This window comes from Salmo trutta, chromosome 32 (genome assembly GCF_901001165.1).
Source record: "Salmo trutta chromosome 32, fSalTru1.1, whole genome shotgun sequence".
Taxonomy (NCBI): domain Eukaryota; kingdom Metazoa; phylum Chordata; class Actinopteri; order Salmoniformes; family Salmonidae; genus Salmo; species Salmo trutta.
In genome coordinates this window covers 10401093-10416860 of record NC_042988.1, presented here as the reverse complement: position 1 = coordinate 10416860, position 15768 = coordinate 10401093, and the positions used below count along the sequence as shown (strand labels likewise).

At 39.9% G+C, this 15768-nt stretch overlaps 1 protein-coding gene across 1 annotated transcript in view; it reads right to left on the bottom strand.

Moving 5' to 3' along the window:
- The window catches only part of LOC115171039 (syntaxin-1B), a 59777-nt gene that overhangs the window by 9180 nt on the left and 34829 nt on the right, over positions 1-15768 (bottom strand). The window contains exons 4-8 of the mRNA XM_029727494.1: positions 13428-13502; positions 7016-7089; positions 2662-2770; positions 1033-1106; positions 609-746 (exon numbers count right to left, since the gene is read on the bottom strand). Of these exons, the coding sequence (XP_029583354.1) occupies positions 609-746; positions 1033-1106; positions 2662-2770; positions 7016-7089; positions 13428-13502 (470 nt within the window). The remainder of the gene's footprint in view (positions 1-608; positions 747-1032; positions 1107-2661; positions 2771-7015; positions 7090-13427; positions 13503-15768) is intronic.

Below are 15768 nucleotides of genomic sequence, written 5' to 3'. Positions count from 1 at the left end.
ACTTAAGTGCAACCACTGCGTACAGCCACAACCCTGAACATACTGTAAGAACCCATTCATTAAGATAACAACTCTAGCAGCAGAGAGCTGGCTACACTGATGAAACCAGGATGTAAAAAGGCTACAGTTGTAGCCTGAGCTTATCTGAATGGCTACACAGCATTGCCTATTGGTGTGGAACTAGTTTAGGCAACAGTGTGTTTACTCACAGTCTCCATCTAAATATAGAATAATAACATGCAACACTTCTCTGGTCTCAAAGCACAATTACTCGAATATGCCTGTGAACCCACACGCCTGAGGCTAAATGTCATATGTTCAACTCTCAGCTCCAAATATCTGCCCCGTTCTCAGTCAATCGTGGCAAAAACCAAATCACAGTTGGACGAATTTCATTATGAAAGATTTAAGGCTCAGTTTGAAGATGCATAGATGCTCCAATGTTTTCATTTTAACATCACAAAATGGCTCTGAGACCATTGGTGCAGAATTAAAGTTAGGCCGATTCAAATCTATTCTGTGCTCAACATAAGGCTAATGGCATAAAACTGGGCTTTTATTCATTCATTCATCTTTTAAAAACATTTCAAATAAAAACAAAACTTTACCTGGCTCTCGACCAGCATGGCCATGTCCACAAACATGTCGTGCAGCTCGCGGATGCTGTTCTCCAGCTTGATGATCTCTGTGTGTCGGGTCTCAATCTCATTCAGGGCCTGCTTGTCTATCTGAGAGTCCATCTTGATCTAAGGACCCAAAACAGAGGGTTGAGAAGGAGACCGAGGATGAGGAGAGAAGAGGATTCGAATGTGTTCTTTTGCCACCTGTAATAATCAACATTCTTCTTCTGTTAAAATTCATATCAGGACTAATACTTGTCGACATAGCAGTAGTTTATTGAATGCAAACGTGACAGATGTAGCGAGTTAGCTATGACTAGCAACACAGGTTATTAGTGTCTGTGGTCCCCAGGCCTTCACTGTGGATATATGTCTGCCATGGGGAATGGCCAGGCTCAGGTGTTGTACTCACATCATCGGTGAAAATGGCAAGCTTGCCACTCTCCAGCATATCCTCCAGCTCCTCGTTGGTGGTTGTTCTCCCAGCTGCCGAGCACACACAGTCACACGCACGCACGCACGCACACACACACACACACACAATGAAATATATTGCCAACAAATTATCATAATGCTTTGCCTGATGCACTTACAGTTTAGTTATTTAAATCAACACATTTCCACCGTTTTAGTGCCAATTTGAGGCACAGCACAGATTCTGGGCAGTAATTAAAAAAGAGCATGTATCTCTAACCAGATGTCTAGAATAATCTAGATCAATTTAAAGCTCTAAGGTATCCGAAAAATATTATTCAAAATGAAATAATATGAAAGAAAATACAGCTTTTAAATAAAATGTGCGAGCTGAATTACAATGAAGTTATCACTATACTATAAGGAAGGTCTTCTGTTTTTGCAATCTGCATGACTATACAACTTATCATTGGCTAATATGTGGTCATATGTGGCCATTCGTATCTCTTGTCTACTTTGTATCGTCTCAATAAACTTCAAATGCATCTATTCTGTTAAGTCTGTCCCAGTCTTTGAAAAATACTGTGTCTAGGCATAATATTAGATGATGTCTGGATCTCAGATGTCACTATGGCTGTGAGTTGTGTATGAAACGCTTGCCAGTGTCTGTATCTGTGTACTTCAGTATTAAAAGGATACTCACTGTCTGTGATTTCCATTCTGTCTCATATGCAGGTCAGTGGGGCTGCCTTGAAAATATCCTTACGTCTGCAAAGCTCATTTTTGTGTCTGCACTGTTGGGTACCAGTGTATATTTAGTAAGAACTCTGGCTATTTCTTGTGTAAGATACTAATGTACCTCCTTGTCAGTCGGTGTTACCCTGTCTGCTGTCAGCATGTGTGTGTATGGCATTAGTCTTGTTGATTTATTACCAATCACAAAATCAATCAACCAATCAATTGTGTTGTATTTGTGCAGCCATTTTAACAAAGCAATTGACAAAGAACGCTAAACAAAATCTAGGCCTAATCCACCCTAAAAGAGAGAATCTAGGTTGATAATGTCAATATACTGTAATGACTGTGTATGGTTCTATTCACTATGAACTGTACTTGTATAGTATCTCCATACATAGATACTATATAGAGCAGGATTCCCCAACTGGCGGCCCACGGACCGAATTTGGCCCGCGGGTGGAATCATTTGTCCCCCCAATTTTTCTGTCCCCCTCCCCGCCCTCACAAAAAGTTTACATAAAAAATAAATAATTGTTGGAATATAAAAGACTGTAAAAACACCAGGAAATCAACTCCAATTGATTTTAATTGAAGAAATCTATTCCCAAATATTCCCACGCATAATAGAGAGACACGTGATTGTATACAAGTGTAAGCAAGGCTTGAAATTATAATGTTTTAGTCAAACATTATATCGGTTTGGGCTTCATGAGATTAATCTGCAGTCCACAAATTATTTGTAATTATGTTCCGGCTCCCCGACCATCCGCTCAACAGAAAATCGGCCCGTAGCTGAATCTCGTTGATGATCCCTGATATAGAGTATAGTGTCTAATGTCAGGGGTGTATTAACTGTGCCCTATGATGGTGGTGGGCTACAGATACTCACTGATCTCCAGCTGTCTCTGGATACGGTCCTTGCAGCGGTCCCTGTATTTGGACTGCGTGGTGTTGTACTCGGTCATCACCTCTACAAACTTGCGTGACAGCGTCGAGTGCTAAAAGGTCAGACACAGGGAGATCAGATGAGAGGGGGGTTAGGGAGTGGCAACTGGAGCAAAGAAAATCACAAATAAGGTAAATCAACACCATCTGATACTGTGATGATGCCTAATTGGCCATTTGCAGTGCACATCAATCATACCCTTGATGAAAATGGCAGAAACGCCTTCATATGTATGCACACATGCACCTCCATTCAAATAATGGCTACTGCGTTAGAGATTTTGCTGATGCTGCAAAGGCAATGACAGTGGCAGTTGAACGTTCCGACCACCAGAGGGGATCATTGAGTATCACTGAGCCTTGTGCATTGAATTACTGCTGAAAATAATACAGGCAGGGGTCAAAGCAAGGATGGCTCAATACTGTGTGCTGGAGGGAAGGCCTGAGATTCAGCCCAGCAGTGTCTCCTTCTCCGCTTGCCTGAATAACCCACTAACAATGCAAGGCAGAGAATAAGGGCGAGGTACACTCTTACAAAAAAAGGTGCTATCTAGAACCTAAAAGGGTTATTTCGGCTGTCCCCACAGTAGAACTCTCTGAAGAACCCTTTTTGGTTCCAGGTAGAACCCTTTTGGTTCCAGGTAGAACCCTTTACACAGGTGGTTCTACAAGGAACCCAAAATAGTTCTACCTGGAACAAAAAAAGGTTCAACCTCAAACCAGAAAGGGCTATCCTAATGGGACAGCCGAAGAACCCTTTCGGAACCCGTTTTTTCTAAGTGTAGCTATGGGGAGGATGGAAGAGAGGCTGAATTAGTGGCAGTGAGTCAGAGGATCAGGTGGTTGAGAGAGTCAAGAGCCTATAATGACAGATGTCCTTTCTGGCCACCTCTGAAGAACATTGGTTCACAGTGAGATGATCTGAATTTCAAATGAATAAACATTTGGGGGGTTTAAAGGAAAGTGGTGTTGTTTTGAAAAAGGCACAATTCAGTGCACAGCTTGATTGAATGTTTAGGTGGGTAATACTGAGTATCGAGAGTTGTTCATGTGATTTGATATGGCAAATGTCACCTTTGCCATTGTACTTGTATTGGTACACTGTGGGTTCTGAAATGATTGACACCCCTTGATAATAATTCAAATACTGAACTATATTATATGCTCAAAAATAGGGGGAATTATATTATTTTATACTAATACAATTGCTCAGAGAAAGAGATGATTTTGTTTAACAAGTAACAGTATTGTTTCTCAAAAAGGTAGGGGTCAAAATTATTGACACCCCTAAAGATTCTTATAAATATAGTAGTCAAACGTGTAGTATATGGTCCCATATTCCTAGCGCGCAACGACTACATTATGGATAATCCCGAATGAATCGTGGATAATGATGTCACAGAGGGTCAAAAATCCTACTCCTCTGTTATTGGTAATGGTGAGATGTCTTAGGGGTATGATTTTTGACCCTCTGTGACTTTCTCACTCATCACTATTCCCAATTCATTCAAGATTATCCATAATTGGTAGCATCCACATTAATGAAGAAGTGTTTAAAAACATACTCTATTCTTATTTATTTAAAAAAGTGACTCCAAAATGACACAATACATTAATTTCTATTGGGCACAAAATGATCTGAAACACAACCAAAAGGAACTGCAAATGCATCCAACAAGTTTGTAGAGTCACAAGTTTGATGTAGTTATTGCGTGCTAGGAATATTGGACCAAATACTAAACTTTTGACTACTTTATTTATAAGAATCTTTAGGGGTGTCAATCATTTTAACCCTTACCTTTTAGAGCAATTGTATTAGTATAAAATAACATATTTTCCAAATGTTTTGAACACACAGTATAGCTTAGTATTTGAATAATTTATTTTATACAGTTATTATTGCTCATCTTTATCAAGGGTGTCAATAATTTCAGACCCCACTGTATGTGAATAATGTTGGCAGTGTTGCTGTGTCGCTCCTTTTTATAGCACCTCCTTTTCATACTGCAGGGCAGTGGTGCGGCTTATTCAAAGGTCTCATAGACCTTTCCTGCAGTCAAATGACTAGTGGTCTCCTGGGTGAAATGTTAATACTATTTTTCATTAATTCATCATTCCTAAACATTTCTTTTTTTTAACCTGCTGAAAATCTGGTGTTTCTATGTCAAATGGTTTTGTTGTAGTTCTCCCTTCTGTGATGTACACTGAACAAAAATATAAACGCAACATGCAAAGTGTTGGTCCCATGTTTCATGAGCTGAAATAAAAGATCCTAGAAATGTTCGATATGCAAAAAAAGTGTATTTCTCTAACATATTTGTTTACACCCCTGTTAGTGAGCATTGTAGTGTTTGTCAACATAATCCATCCACCTGACAGGTGTGACATATCAAGAAGCTGATTAAACAGCATGATCATTACACAGGTGCACATTGCGCTGGAGACAATAAAAGGCCACTCTAAAATGTGTAATTTTGTCACACAACACAATGCCACAGATATCTCAAGTTTTGAGGCAGCGTGCAATTGTCATGATGACTGCAGGAATGTCCACCAGAGCTGTTGCTAGAGAATTCAATGTTCATTGCTCTACCACGTTGTTTTAGAGAATTGGGCAGTATGTCTAACAGGCCTCAACTGCAGACCACGTGTAATCACGCCAGCCCAGGGCCTCCACATTGGGGTCCTACACAAGTCGGATCGTCTGAGGGGAGTGGCACCGGTACTGAGGAGTATTTCTGTCTGTGATAAAGCCCTTTTGTGGTGAAAAACTCATTCTGATTGGCTGGGCCTGGCTCCCCATTGGGTGGGCCTGGCTCCCAAGCGGGTGGCCCCTGCCCAGTCATGTGAAATCCATAGATTAGGGCCTAATGAATTTATTTCAAATGACAGATTTCCTTATATGAGCTGTAACTCAGCAAAATCTTTGAAATTGTTGCATGTTGCGTTTATATTTTTGTTCAGTATATAAAATGTGTAATATTGGGGTGCAAACTGAAAATGGAATACAATTCAACTCTATATCTAACATGGTACAGGTGTCTTCTTTTTTAAAGCTCATAGCATGTGTGTGTGAAGTGTATAATTTGATTTCAAAGTAGATTTGTTTAAACTACCAAGAAACACTCTGTGACCCTGATTTAGCCCACCGCGGTAAAAGGTAAAAAGGACTCTCCCTCCTGCCACAGTTGATAACTGTTTGTCATTGAGCAGTCAGACAATCTTTCACAATTCCATTCAGAGAATGTGGTGCCATCATAATTTCAAAGAACATACCTTTGGTTTTTGTGTTACTCTAAACAAAGGCTTTTAAATGTGTTTCTATGTGAAAGATAATTAGTCCTCATGCAGACGTCATAACCTAATGAATCTTTATTTGAGAATGAAGCTTCATTCACCATCACCGGTTAATTTGAGAACAGGTTACAACTCAAGGGGGAGGACCTACCCCAAGCCAGCGGAACATTTATCCTAATCTTTAATCATTCGTTTTTTTAGCACATTTCGACTCTAAAACACTTGATATATGCCAAGTTGTTTAATCTTAAAAGTACATTTGAATATACCTTTCATAGAGCCTTTCTTATGTGCTACATAATCACTTAGTTCATCAGTCATTGAAATGACATGATCAATTTAACACCTTTTCTATCATGTCAAAAGATAAATGGATGTCAGTGAGCGTTTACATTCAGTGGTGCATGACAGTCCATGGTCATGAAGGCCTTTGGAATTCCCGCTTCATCGAGGTATCCCTTAAGTCTCCTACTATATGAAGATTTATACTCTAGGCCTAAGTAGTGGTGTTATGGGTAGGCATCAGGCCACATGGTACAATAACAATAAGGCTTTAAATCCAGACCTGTATTCAAATATTATTTTTTTTGTTTCTTTTTCAAAGCCAGGTCTGCAAAAGTGTAGTTGGTGTAACAGTTTAGCTTCTGTCCCTCTCCTCGCCCCAACCTGGGCTTGAGCCAGGGACCCTCTGCACACATCAACAACTGACACCCACGAAGCATCGTTACCCATCGTGCCACAAAAGCCACGGCCCTTGCAGAGCAAGGGGAACAACTACTTCAGGTCGCAGAGCGAGTGACGTCACCCGATTGAAACGTTATTAGCGCCCACCACCGCTAACTAACTAGCCATTTCACATCGGTTACATTGGCAGAAGGCTAAAGTTGTGGTGAAGCCGTGTATTCTCTTTCTTTATGATACACCAGCAGCTTTATGTTTGATCAACACATTTTTGGTACTTGGCATCTCCTCAGTGGATGTGCAGCAGATAGAGGACTCACCTGTGTCTTACGAATTCGCAGGTCTGCAGATGATCTGTTCAGCCCCTCCTCCTGCTCAATGCTCTGCTCGATTGCTGCGAAAGAGGCAAGAAATTGTGAGAAATAAACAATGGAACCGCCAAACGGAAAGGAGATTGCCCATCTTCCACTGAACTTCAGTCAGTTACCTCCCCATCACAGTCAGGTACTATAGCTAGCATGCTAATATGCTCCATTGGGTGGAGCAATTAGTATGTCATGGGCAATGTGCTTATGCTAGAATTACAAATAGGCCCAGGCCTAATGATAAAAGTATGCTCTTTTACAACAGATATAGGTATTTTACTTAATACAGTACCAAACCTGATAGGGAGAATTCTGACCCGAGTTATGGCGTAAATGGAACTTAATTCCCTTTTTATGCACTTTTCTCTCTAAGCGTATTCTGACCTTGAACTTAAACCACCATCGTTGGGGGGGGGTCATAGAACTGGAGGTGTGGCAGAGGTGTGTTTACCGATACGCTTTATTCTGACCTTCACTTAATTCCCTCATAATTCCACCAGCTTTACGCGCAAGGAAATCATTAATAAGGTCGAGCAACCTGTCGGTTCCAAGTGGAAAAATATCTACTTTACGATAGAAATAACACCAATCTTCATGCACTGTAATTCATAAACTGATAAGAGCTATTGATAAGACCTAGGTAAATGAATAATCAGTTTGGATAAGGGGATTATAAATATTCAATGCCTTCAGAAAGTATTCACACCCCTTGAATTATTCCACATTTTGTTGTGTTACAGCCTGAATTCACAATGGATTGTGGATTTATTTTACACCCAATACCCATAATGACAAAGTGAAAACATGTTTTTAGACATTTTTGCTAATTTATTGAAAATTAAATAATGAAATATCTCATTTACATAAGTATTCCCACTGCTGAGTCAATACTTTGTAGAACCACCTTTGGCAGCAATTACAGCTGTGAGTCTTTCTGGGTTAGTCTCTAAGAGCTTTCCACAGCTGGATTGTGCAACATTTGCACATTATTATTTTCAAAATTCTTCAAGCTCTGTCAAATTGGTTGATGATCATTGCTAGACAACCATTTTCAAGTCTTGCTATAGATTTTCAAGCCGATTTAAATCAAAACTGTAACTATGCAACTGAGGAACATTCAATGTCGCCCTTACAGAAAAAAACACATGATTTCACATGTGGAAAATCACATGATTTTATATCAAATGTAATATGTGAAAACCTGTGTTCATGGAACACTTCACCTGTGATCACATTTTCACGTCTAGTTTCATGTTATCACAGGTTGCTTTACATGTCGTCACGTTATCACATTAACTTCACATATGATCACATGAAAACCTTTTTTGTAGCACTTCACTTTATGTGGTTAGGGCCTCTTGATAAGCAACTCTAGTGTGTATTTGGCATTATGTTTTAGGTTATTATGATGCTGAAAGGTGCATTTATCTCCCAGTGTCTGTTGGAAAGCAGACTGAACTTGGTTTCCTCAATGATTTTGCATGTGCTAAGCTCTATTCTGTTTCTTTTTATCCCCCCAAAAATCCCTAGTCCTTGCAGATGACAAACACACCCATAACGTGAAGCAGCCACCACCATTCTTGAAAATATGAAGAGCGGTACTCAGATTTTCCCCAAACATAACACTTTGTATTGAGGACAAAAAGTTCATTTCTTTGCCACATTTTTTACAATATTACTTTAGTGCCTTATTGCAAACAGGATGCATGTTTTGGAATATTTTTGTCCTGTACAGGCTTCCTTCTTTTCACTCTGTAATTTATGTTAGTATTGTGGAGTAACTACAATGTTGTTGATCCATCATCAGTTATCTCTTTTCACAGCAATTAAACTCTGTAACTGTTTTAAAATCACCATTGGCTTCATGGTGAAATCCGTGAGCGGTTTCCTCCCTCTCCGGCAACTGATTTAGGAAGGGCACCTGTATCTTTGTAGTGAGTGGGTATATTGAAACCCCATCCAAAGTGTAATTAACAACTGCACCATGCTCAAAGGGATACTCAATGTCTGGATACTTAATGTCATGTTATTTGACTTGTTAAGCACATTTTTAGTCCTGAACTTATTTAGGCTTGCCATAACAAAAGGATTGAATGCTTATTGACTCAAGATATTTCAACTTAAAATGTTATTAATTTGTAAACATTTCTAAAAACATAATTCCACTTTGACATTATGGGTATTGTGTGTAGATCCGTGACACAAAATCTGAATGTAGTCCATTTCAAATTCAGACTGTAACACAACAAAATGTGGAACAATTCAAGGGGTGTGAATACTTTCTGAAGGCACTGTAGGCCATTTTCAAAACGAGAAGTTGCTTTTTAGGGGCAGTCGCTCTTTAAATCAAAATGTGTCAAAAAGGAATAGATTTCCTATGTGTGAATCGGGCCCATAGTGTTGCTGACCACAAACCAAACATTATTTTCCAGTTGTGTTCTAAATGTGATGTAACTGTGTAAAATGCCCTTGGTGCATTTAATTTGGATCAACAAAACAGAGAAATAGCAGGATTTTGGGATGTCAAACTGTCAGTTTATGACATACCATCTCCTTTTGAACAAATGCAATGTTCCCAAAAATATAACATATTTATCCCAAACAACACATTTGGGGGGTCCTGCCAAGACCCTTTTAAATAGAGGCAGTGTCCTTAAAAAGCTTGTGGAAAAAACAGGTAATTCCTGATGCATATTTATGGACAAATGTTGGGTTTCTCACAACTACCAGATAATGTGATTCCCAATATAATCTATTGTGTACTGTATGTGATTACTCAAACATCTTTTGTGAACCATCGTTTAACATTGGTTTTCTCTCTCTCTGTGTGACCTTCCCCAAGAGCATTTCCAAAAACAATAAAGAGAAAATTGAGAAATAAAAGAATGTCAAACGAAAGCACCAGATGTAAGGACCTATTATATCACCCATAGTATAACATTTGCATTTGTGAATCATCTATGTAGGATTTATAAAGGCTTCATTAAGCTTCATAAGAAGCTGTCAATATAACTGCTCAACCCACCTCACAATATCTCCACCTCTTAATCTCTTTTAGGCTCCCGAGTGGCGCAGCGGTCGAAGGCAATGCATCTCAGTGCCAGAGGCGTCACTACAGACCCTGGTTCGATCCCGGCTGTATCACAACCGACCGTGATCAGGAGTTCCATAGGGCGGTGCACAATTGGCCCAGCGTCATCCGGGTTAGGGGAGGGTTAGAGGTAGGCCGTCATTGTAAAATAAGAATTTGTTCTTAACTGACTTGCCTAGTTAAATAAATGTTAAATAAATAAAATTCAAATAAATAACAAAGAGTTCCCCTGTTATATTCCAGATGAATTGTCTCACCATATGGCGCATACTCTTCCTGTAATTTGTCTTTATGACTACTGTGCGCCCTGGTCAAAGACACAGTGCTCCGCTGGTGTCTCTATAAGCTAGGCTGATTTTGAACCCATCCTTAGATCAATAACAAAGGAGATTTCCATATTGCTGATTGGATGCTTTGTTGCTGCTGCATGGTGCCCAGATGCCAATGTCCCATCACCGTTCATTACTTTTGATAGAGGAAGCTCTCTCTCAGAATCAAAGTATTTTGTGATGCAATTTAGAAGAAACAACCAGATGAGTGGGAGTCTTCTAGATTATTGGACTAAAATAAAGAACGAAGCTAGAGGAATGTGACTCAGCACCTTTGAGTGAGCGGTTTCCTATCTGGCTTCAGAGGGAGCTTATACATCAAATGAGATTAGTCTAAAACGCCTACCGGTGTTTGAATTCACGTCCCAAAATCAGACCTCTGTGCACGTTTGTATAGTATCTTAGTAGTGGTCTATCAGCAGCGAGTGGGTTGGACACAGATGTTTGAGATGTTTGCCTCGTGGTGCATCAGGTATATTGGTATCAACTACATATAATAAGTATGATTTGTTTTAGTTTGTGTCTCTGAAATGATTGATTTTATGTTACGTATTCTTGACCTATCTTTGGTCTTGTATCTTGTGTAGTCCACCTGTGGTAATGTGGATAACGCGGGGAATCTATAGCGTACTTACCCACAGCATCTATGAGGTCATACAGTATCTCTCTATGATGGTTTCCTTATCGTTGCATAACATCCTGACCAATCCAGAGAAGCTACAGTATAGTTGAGCATCTATCTTTAGTGGTGGATCTACGGTTGGTCGGCTACCTAGCTACAGTACAGCAGCGCTCCCCGGTGAGGCACTTCCTCTGGCTTGCTGCCTTTTCATTTTTCACTGTGTCATGACTCAGCTGATTTGCATAATAATGCCAAGGGGGGGATCTCCTTAACGTGGTCTTAAACAAGGGGTTTACCTGTCTTTCAGTAAATATCAACACTCTACTTGGCTGGTTGAAAGGTCATTGATCATTGTTGTTTTGTTGGTTAAACACTTTGTCTGACTGGATGAGACAGAAGCTGCTTCTCTCTCCTGGACTGCAAAGCTACCGCATGACATACTCTATAAGGAAGCAGAGTGGTAGCCTAGTGTAGCGGTCGCCTGTCAACCTAAGTTGATCTTTCACACGAGGTCTGATGGAAAATGGTGCCTTTTTGGAGCGCAGTGTATAATGCAGCTTGGCATTCAATTCATCTAAATGTTATTACCTTTGCTGTACTGATGGTGGTTGAATGCACTATTCAGTGTATTGGGAGTCTAAAAAGGTTGCTTCTTAATTTACAAACTAGACCGGTGAGCAACTGTAAATGGTAGTTCTTACATTTGTAAAAAAAAGCATTTTCAATAAAATGTTGAGGCACAAGACAGTATTCCTAAGAAGAACCCAAAGCCTAAAATATAAATTGCTACACCATCAAGCCCTATTACAGTTTTTAAAGGACATTTGTCAATTCTCACTTTATTAGTTATTAAGAAATGGTGAGCAAAGCAACATATTGCTCCTAGATCCCGGTGTCAACTGATCTGCGACCTGACATACTGGCAGTCTGAGGGCAGAGGCTGGAGGCAGAAGGTGTTTGGATGACAAGACTGATGTCTGCTCCATTGCGGCTTTGCTTTTTACAATATGCCCCTTGGGGGGATCACCAGAGACAACCTATTTTCTACAGCAAAACCCCCGAAGTATATTCTCTGTTCTCTACTGTATGTATAACTAGGCAGCTGACGAGCTGATTTAATTGCCAAATGATTTGCATATATTCACGTGTTCACAGTGGGTAGGGTTGAAATGTACAGTAATGATACTGTAAAAAAAAGACATCATTTGAGAGTTAACTGACAAATTCAGATTTTTTTTTTAATGTATAGCGTCAAATCAAAGAGTATCCAAGATTTTTGTATGCTCTCTGGTTTGACCTTTACTTCCTACTCACTTATATTATAAATCTACCATATGAGAGAGACTATTGTATTTACAAACGATATCACGGATAAGGTTCGAACAAACACACACTTGCAAGACGGCAGAATGTTCTGTATACTCAACGTATGCAAATATTTGTCTGTACGTTCGAGATACATATGGAAAATGAAAACATGAAAAGCAGATCCATGTTCGTTAAAGGACAAAAACAGAAAGACATTGTGGGGATTGCAATTATAGGCCGATATGCACCATCAAAGCTGTTTTCAGTGTGCATGTGCAAGTGTGAATGGGATGTGTGTTGGGGCGAATGGTTGGTTGGAACTCCCAGATAGATGAATTCACTGCTCGACCGCCACACATTAATGCAGGAATGTCCTTGAACTGTTAACTCTCAATGCAGTTAACATTTAGCCGCCTCAGCTTTGCTCTTAGCTATAATTCTCTCCTCATTAAAAATACAATTGTTGGAAATGATACTCTGACCCCAGTTGACTCTTGTCCTTAACAAAAGTCCCTGAGACGCTCATTTGATGTTATTGCAGGGGGCCACTAGATGTAGCAAATATCTTTATTTTTGTCCATCGTAACCATTTTGTTTTAGTATGTTGGGCCTGAAATCATGGGGACTCCCTTGAGGACAAACACTCTTTGATTTAAGGAGCTGATAAAGACTAAACATTGGCTTGTGTTTTTATTTGCGCTATAGAAATCTGCTGTGTTGCCGTTACATAAATGGCTTTATCTGACCATCAGCGTTCTAGTCAGGTAATCTAATGAAGCAAGTGTTCTGGCTCTGAGCAAGTGTTTTAGTAGCGAGTTCAGATTGAAAATTGAAAAAATATATAGGTTTCGGGTTGACATCATTTCCTTCATAGCCAAGAGGTTCTAATCTTGTGTTCAACATCTAGCTGAGGCGTGGACAACTTAACACCGTGCGGTATTGGTTGACATGGTGTTTTTCAGACGCAATGTTTTCCAGTGTTTCACACAACATTTTCCATTTTCATTTTATACTTACCTTTTAATTTTGAGCGAACTTTATTGGCTGTCTTCTTGATGTCAGCTGTGAGGTCCTCCAACTCCTGCTTGGTCTCTGAGATACAGAAAGAGAGACAGAATTATGCCACGCTCAGCATTGTGTTTCATGTTATAACATTATGGCAACAATATTCAGTTATCGCATTTCACAACCTGTGTCAATTACAGTACCACTTATTAAACAACTTAGGTTGTCAGTAAATGAATGTACCATATGTGAGTGATTATTGCAAATGCTCTCATGTATGTAACAGTATGCAAACATACAAGTGGGCGAATTGAGAAGAGATATTGTATGTGTAAATCAGTTTATTCATCAGTTTTATTATCTTGACTAAGAATATGGGATTGTGTAGGTTGGAGTGGATGAGTGTGTGTGACAGTGTTTTAAAGTCAGTGTGTTAATAAGCCTGTGTGTGTGCGTGTTAGCGTCTATATGAGAATGCTCTCATGCATGCAACAGTGCATACTGTGTGCGTGCATGCGTGCGTGTGTGTGTGTGTGTGGGGGGGTGGGGGGGGGACTCAGCTGCAGTGTTTGGGCTGATTTATTACCGCTGCAGTGCCATTCATTCAGTCACTGGAAACCAGCTCAGCCCTTTCTCTCTCCTCTCTTCCTCACCTCCCTCCCTCCCACCCACACACTTCACTTCCTACAGTACCTCATCCTCTCCTTCCTTCGCACCCGTAATTCCCTCAATCACTCCCTTCTCTATCGCCCACCTCCGCAAACACCCCAACACTCTCATCTAGTCTAGTGCAAAAGTCTGTTTTCCAGAACACTCCACTAACAAGAAGACTATCTCCTAACACATAATTAACTGGTAATAGAAACTCATACGCATCATTTGTTTATCTACAACAAATGTATAACGTCTACCCATGATTATACATAACTAATGAGTTAATTGCCGGCATGTTTCTCTCATGTTGTAATTTGGCTGTTGGCTGAATAAGGTAGTTTGCGCTTTACCTAAGCTAAGAGTTTTCACAAGAGTGCAGCACCTCGATCCTCTGGTTAATCTTAAAACATGGGCCTTGTAGCCTCGTACCTCATGAACCATAAAGAAACAACATATCTAATTATGTGAAGCCAGGAAGTACACTCTTAGAAAAAAAGGTGCCATCTAGAACCTAAAAGGGTTCTTCGGCTGTCCCCATAGGAGAACCCTTTGAAGAACCCTTTTTGGTTCCAGGTAGAACCTTTTTGGTTCCATGTAGAGGGTTCTACATGGAACCCAAAAGTGTTCTACCTGTAACCAAAAAAGTTGGAAATGAGTCGGCAATTGGAAATGTTTACAATAAATCATTCAACACGCTAAAATAATATCATTTAAAATCACATTTTTGTGGTAGAAAAGGATATTCATCATATAGACAACAGTAGGCTGCTACAGTCATACAGTATTCTACCACTGCTCTACAGCATTATTATGTGCATTGAAATGTAGGGACTGTTCTGTCCATCACAAGTAAGTCAATTATATATTTACAGGAAAATTAAGATAACCAGTAATTTGTATACAGAAAACACAGATAGGTCAATTACCTTTCAAAGTACTGTATCAGCAAGGAAAGCCATTGTAGTTTTGTGATATTGGATTGGGGTATATTTAGAGTTAGTTAGTGCCAATTAGCCTGTAATTACTGGGCAATATTTAGGTGATATCAACAAACCAATCAGATGCTAACAAGTGCCTGTCTGGTACGTCATACAGTAGGTAAACACTGGGAGCCTTGCTTGCTGGGTTGTGTTTTGCTTTGAATCCTGTGCTGTTTTTTAGCTAAATGTTTGTGTATTACATGTGTCCTGTAGCTACTCTATGCCTCTGCACTTTACCTGTCTATCGATTGTCCAAAAGCAAAAAGTGTCCTATGTTACTGAACTGGAACTCATATTTGCACACAACGACACCTCCTTGTGGGTCAATACTGTTGTCTGGGACTAGCATCCGTGATTTATATTTCAAAGCACATGAGCTAGCTACAAGACACAGCCATTTCAGTTGAAAGATGTAGCTTTTGCCCTCTAAGAAAAAACCCCGAACCCTTACCTATAAGGCATGTGTGTAAGTGTAACTGGATATAGACTACAACTAAATAGCTTACTAAATATTTTGGCTGCTGTGTATTGCCTTCTGTTGACGGGTCCGCCCTGTCATTGTGTACACCCTGTGTGTGACGTGATAAGTGAATTCTGTGCTCAACTCAAATGGAGTGATTCCTCGGGATTTCACTATACATTATGGAGATGCCCTTCGGCCATGATTGGAGAGAGGCATGAGATTTAAACATGTCCCGTTGCCAAGTCCAAGAATGATT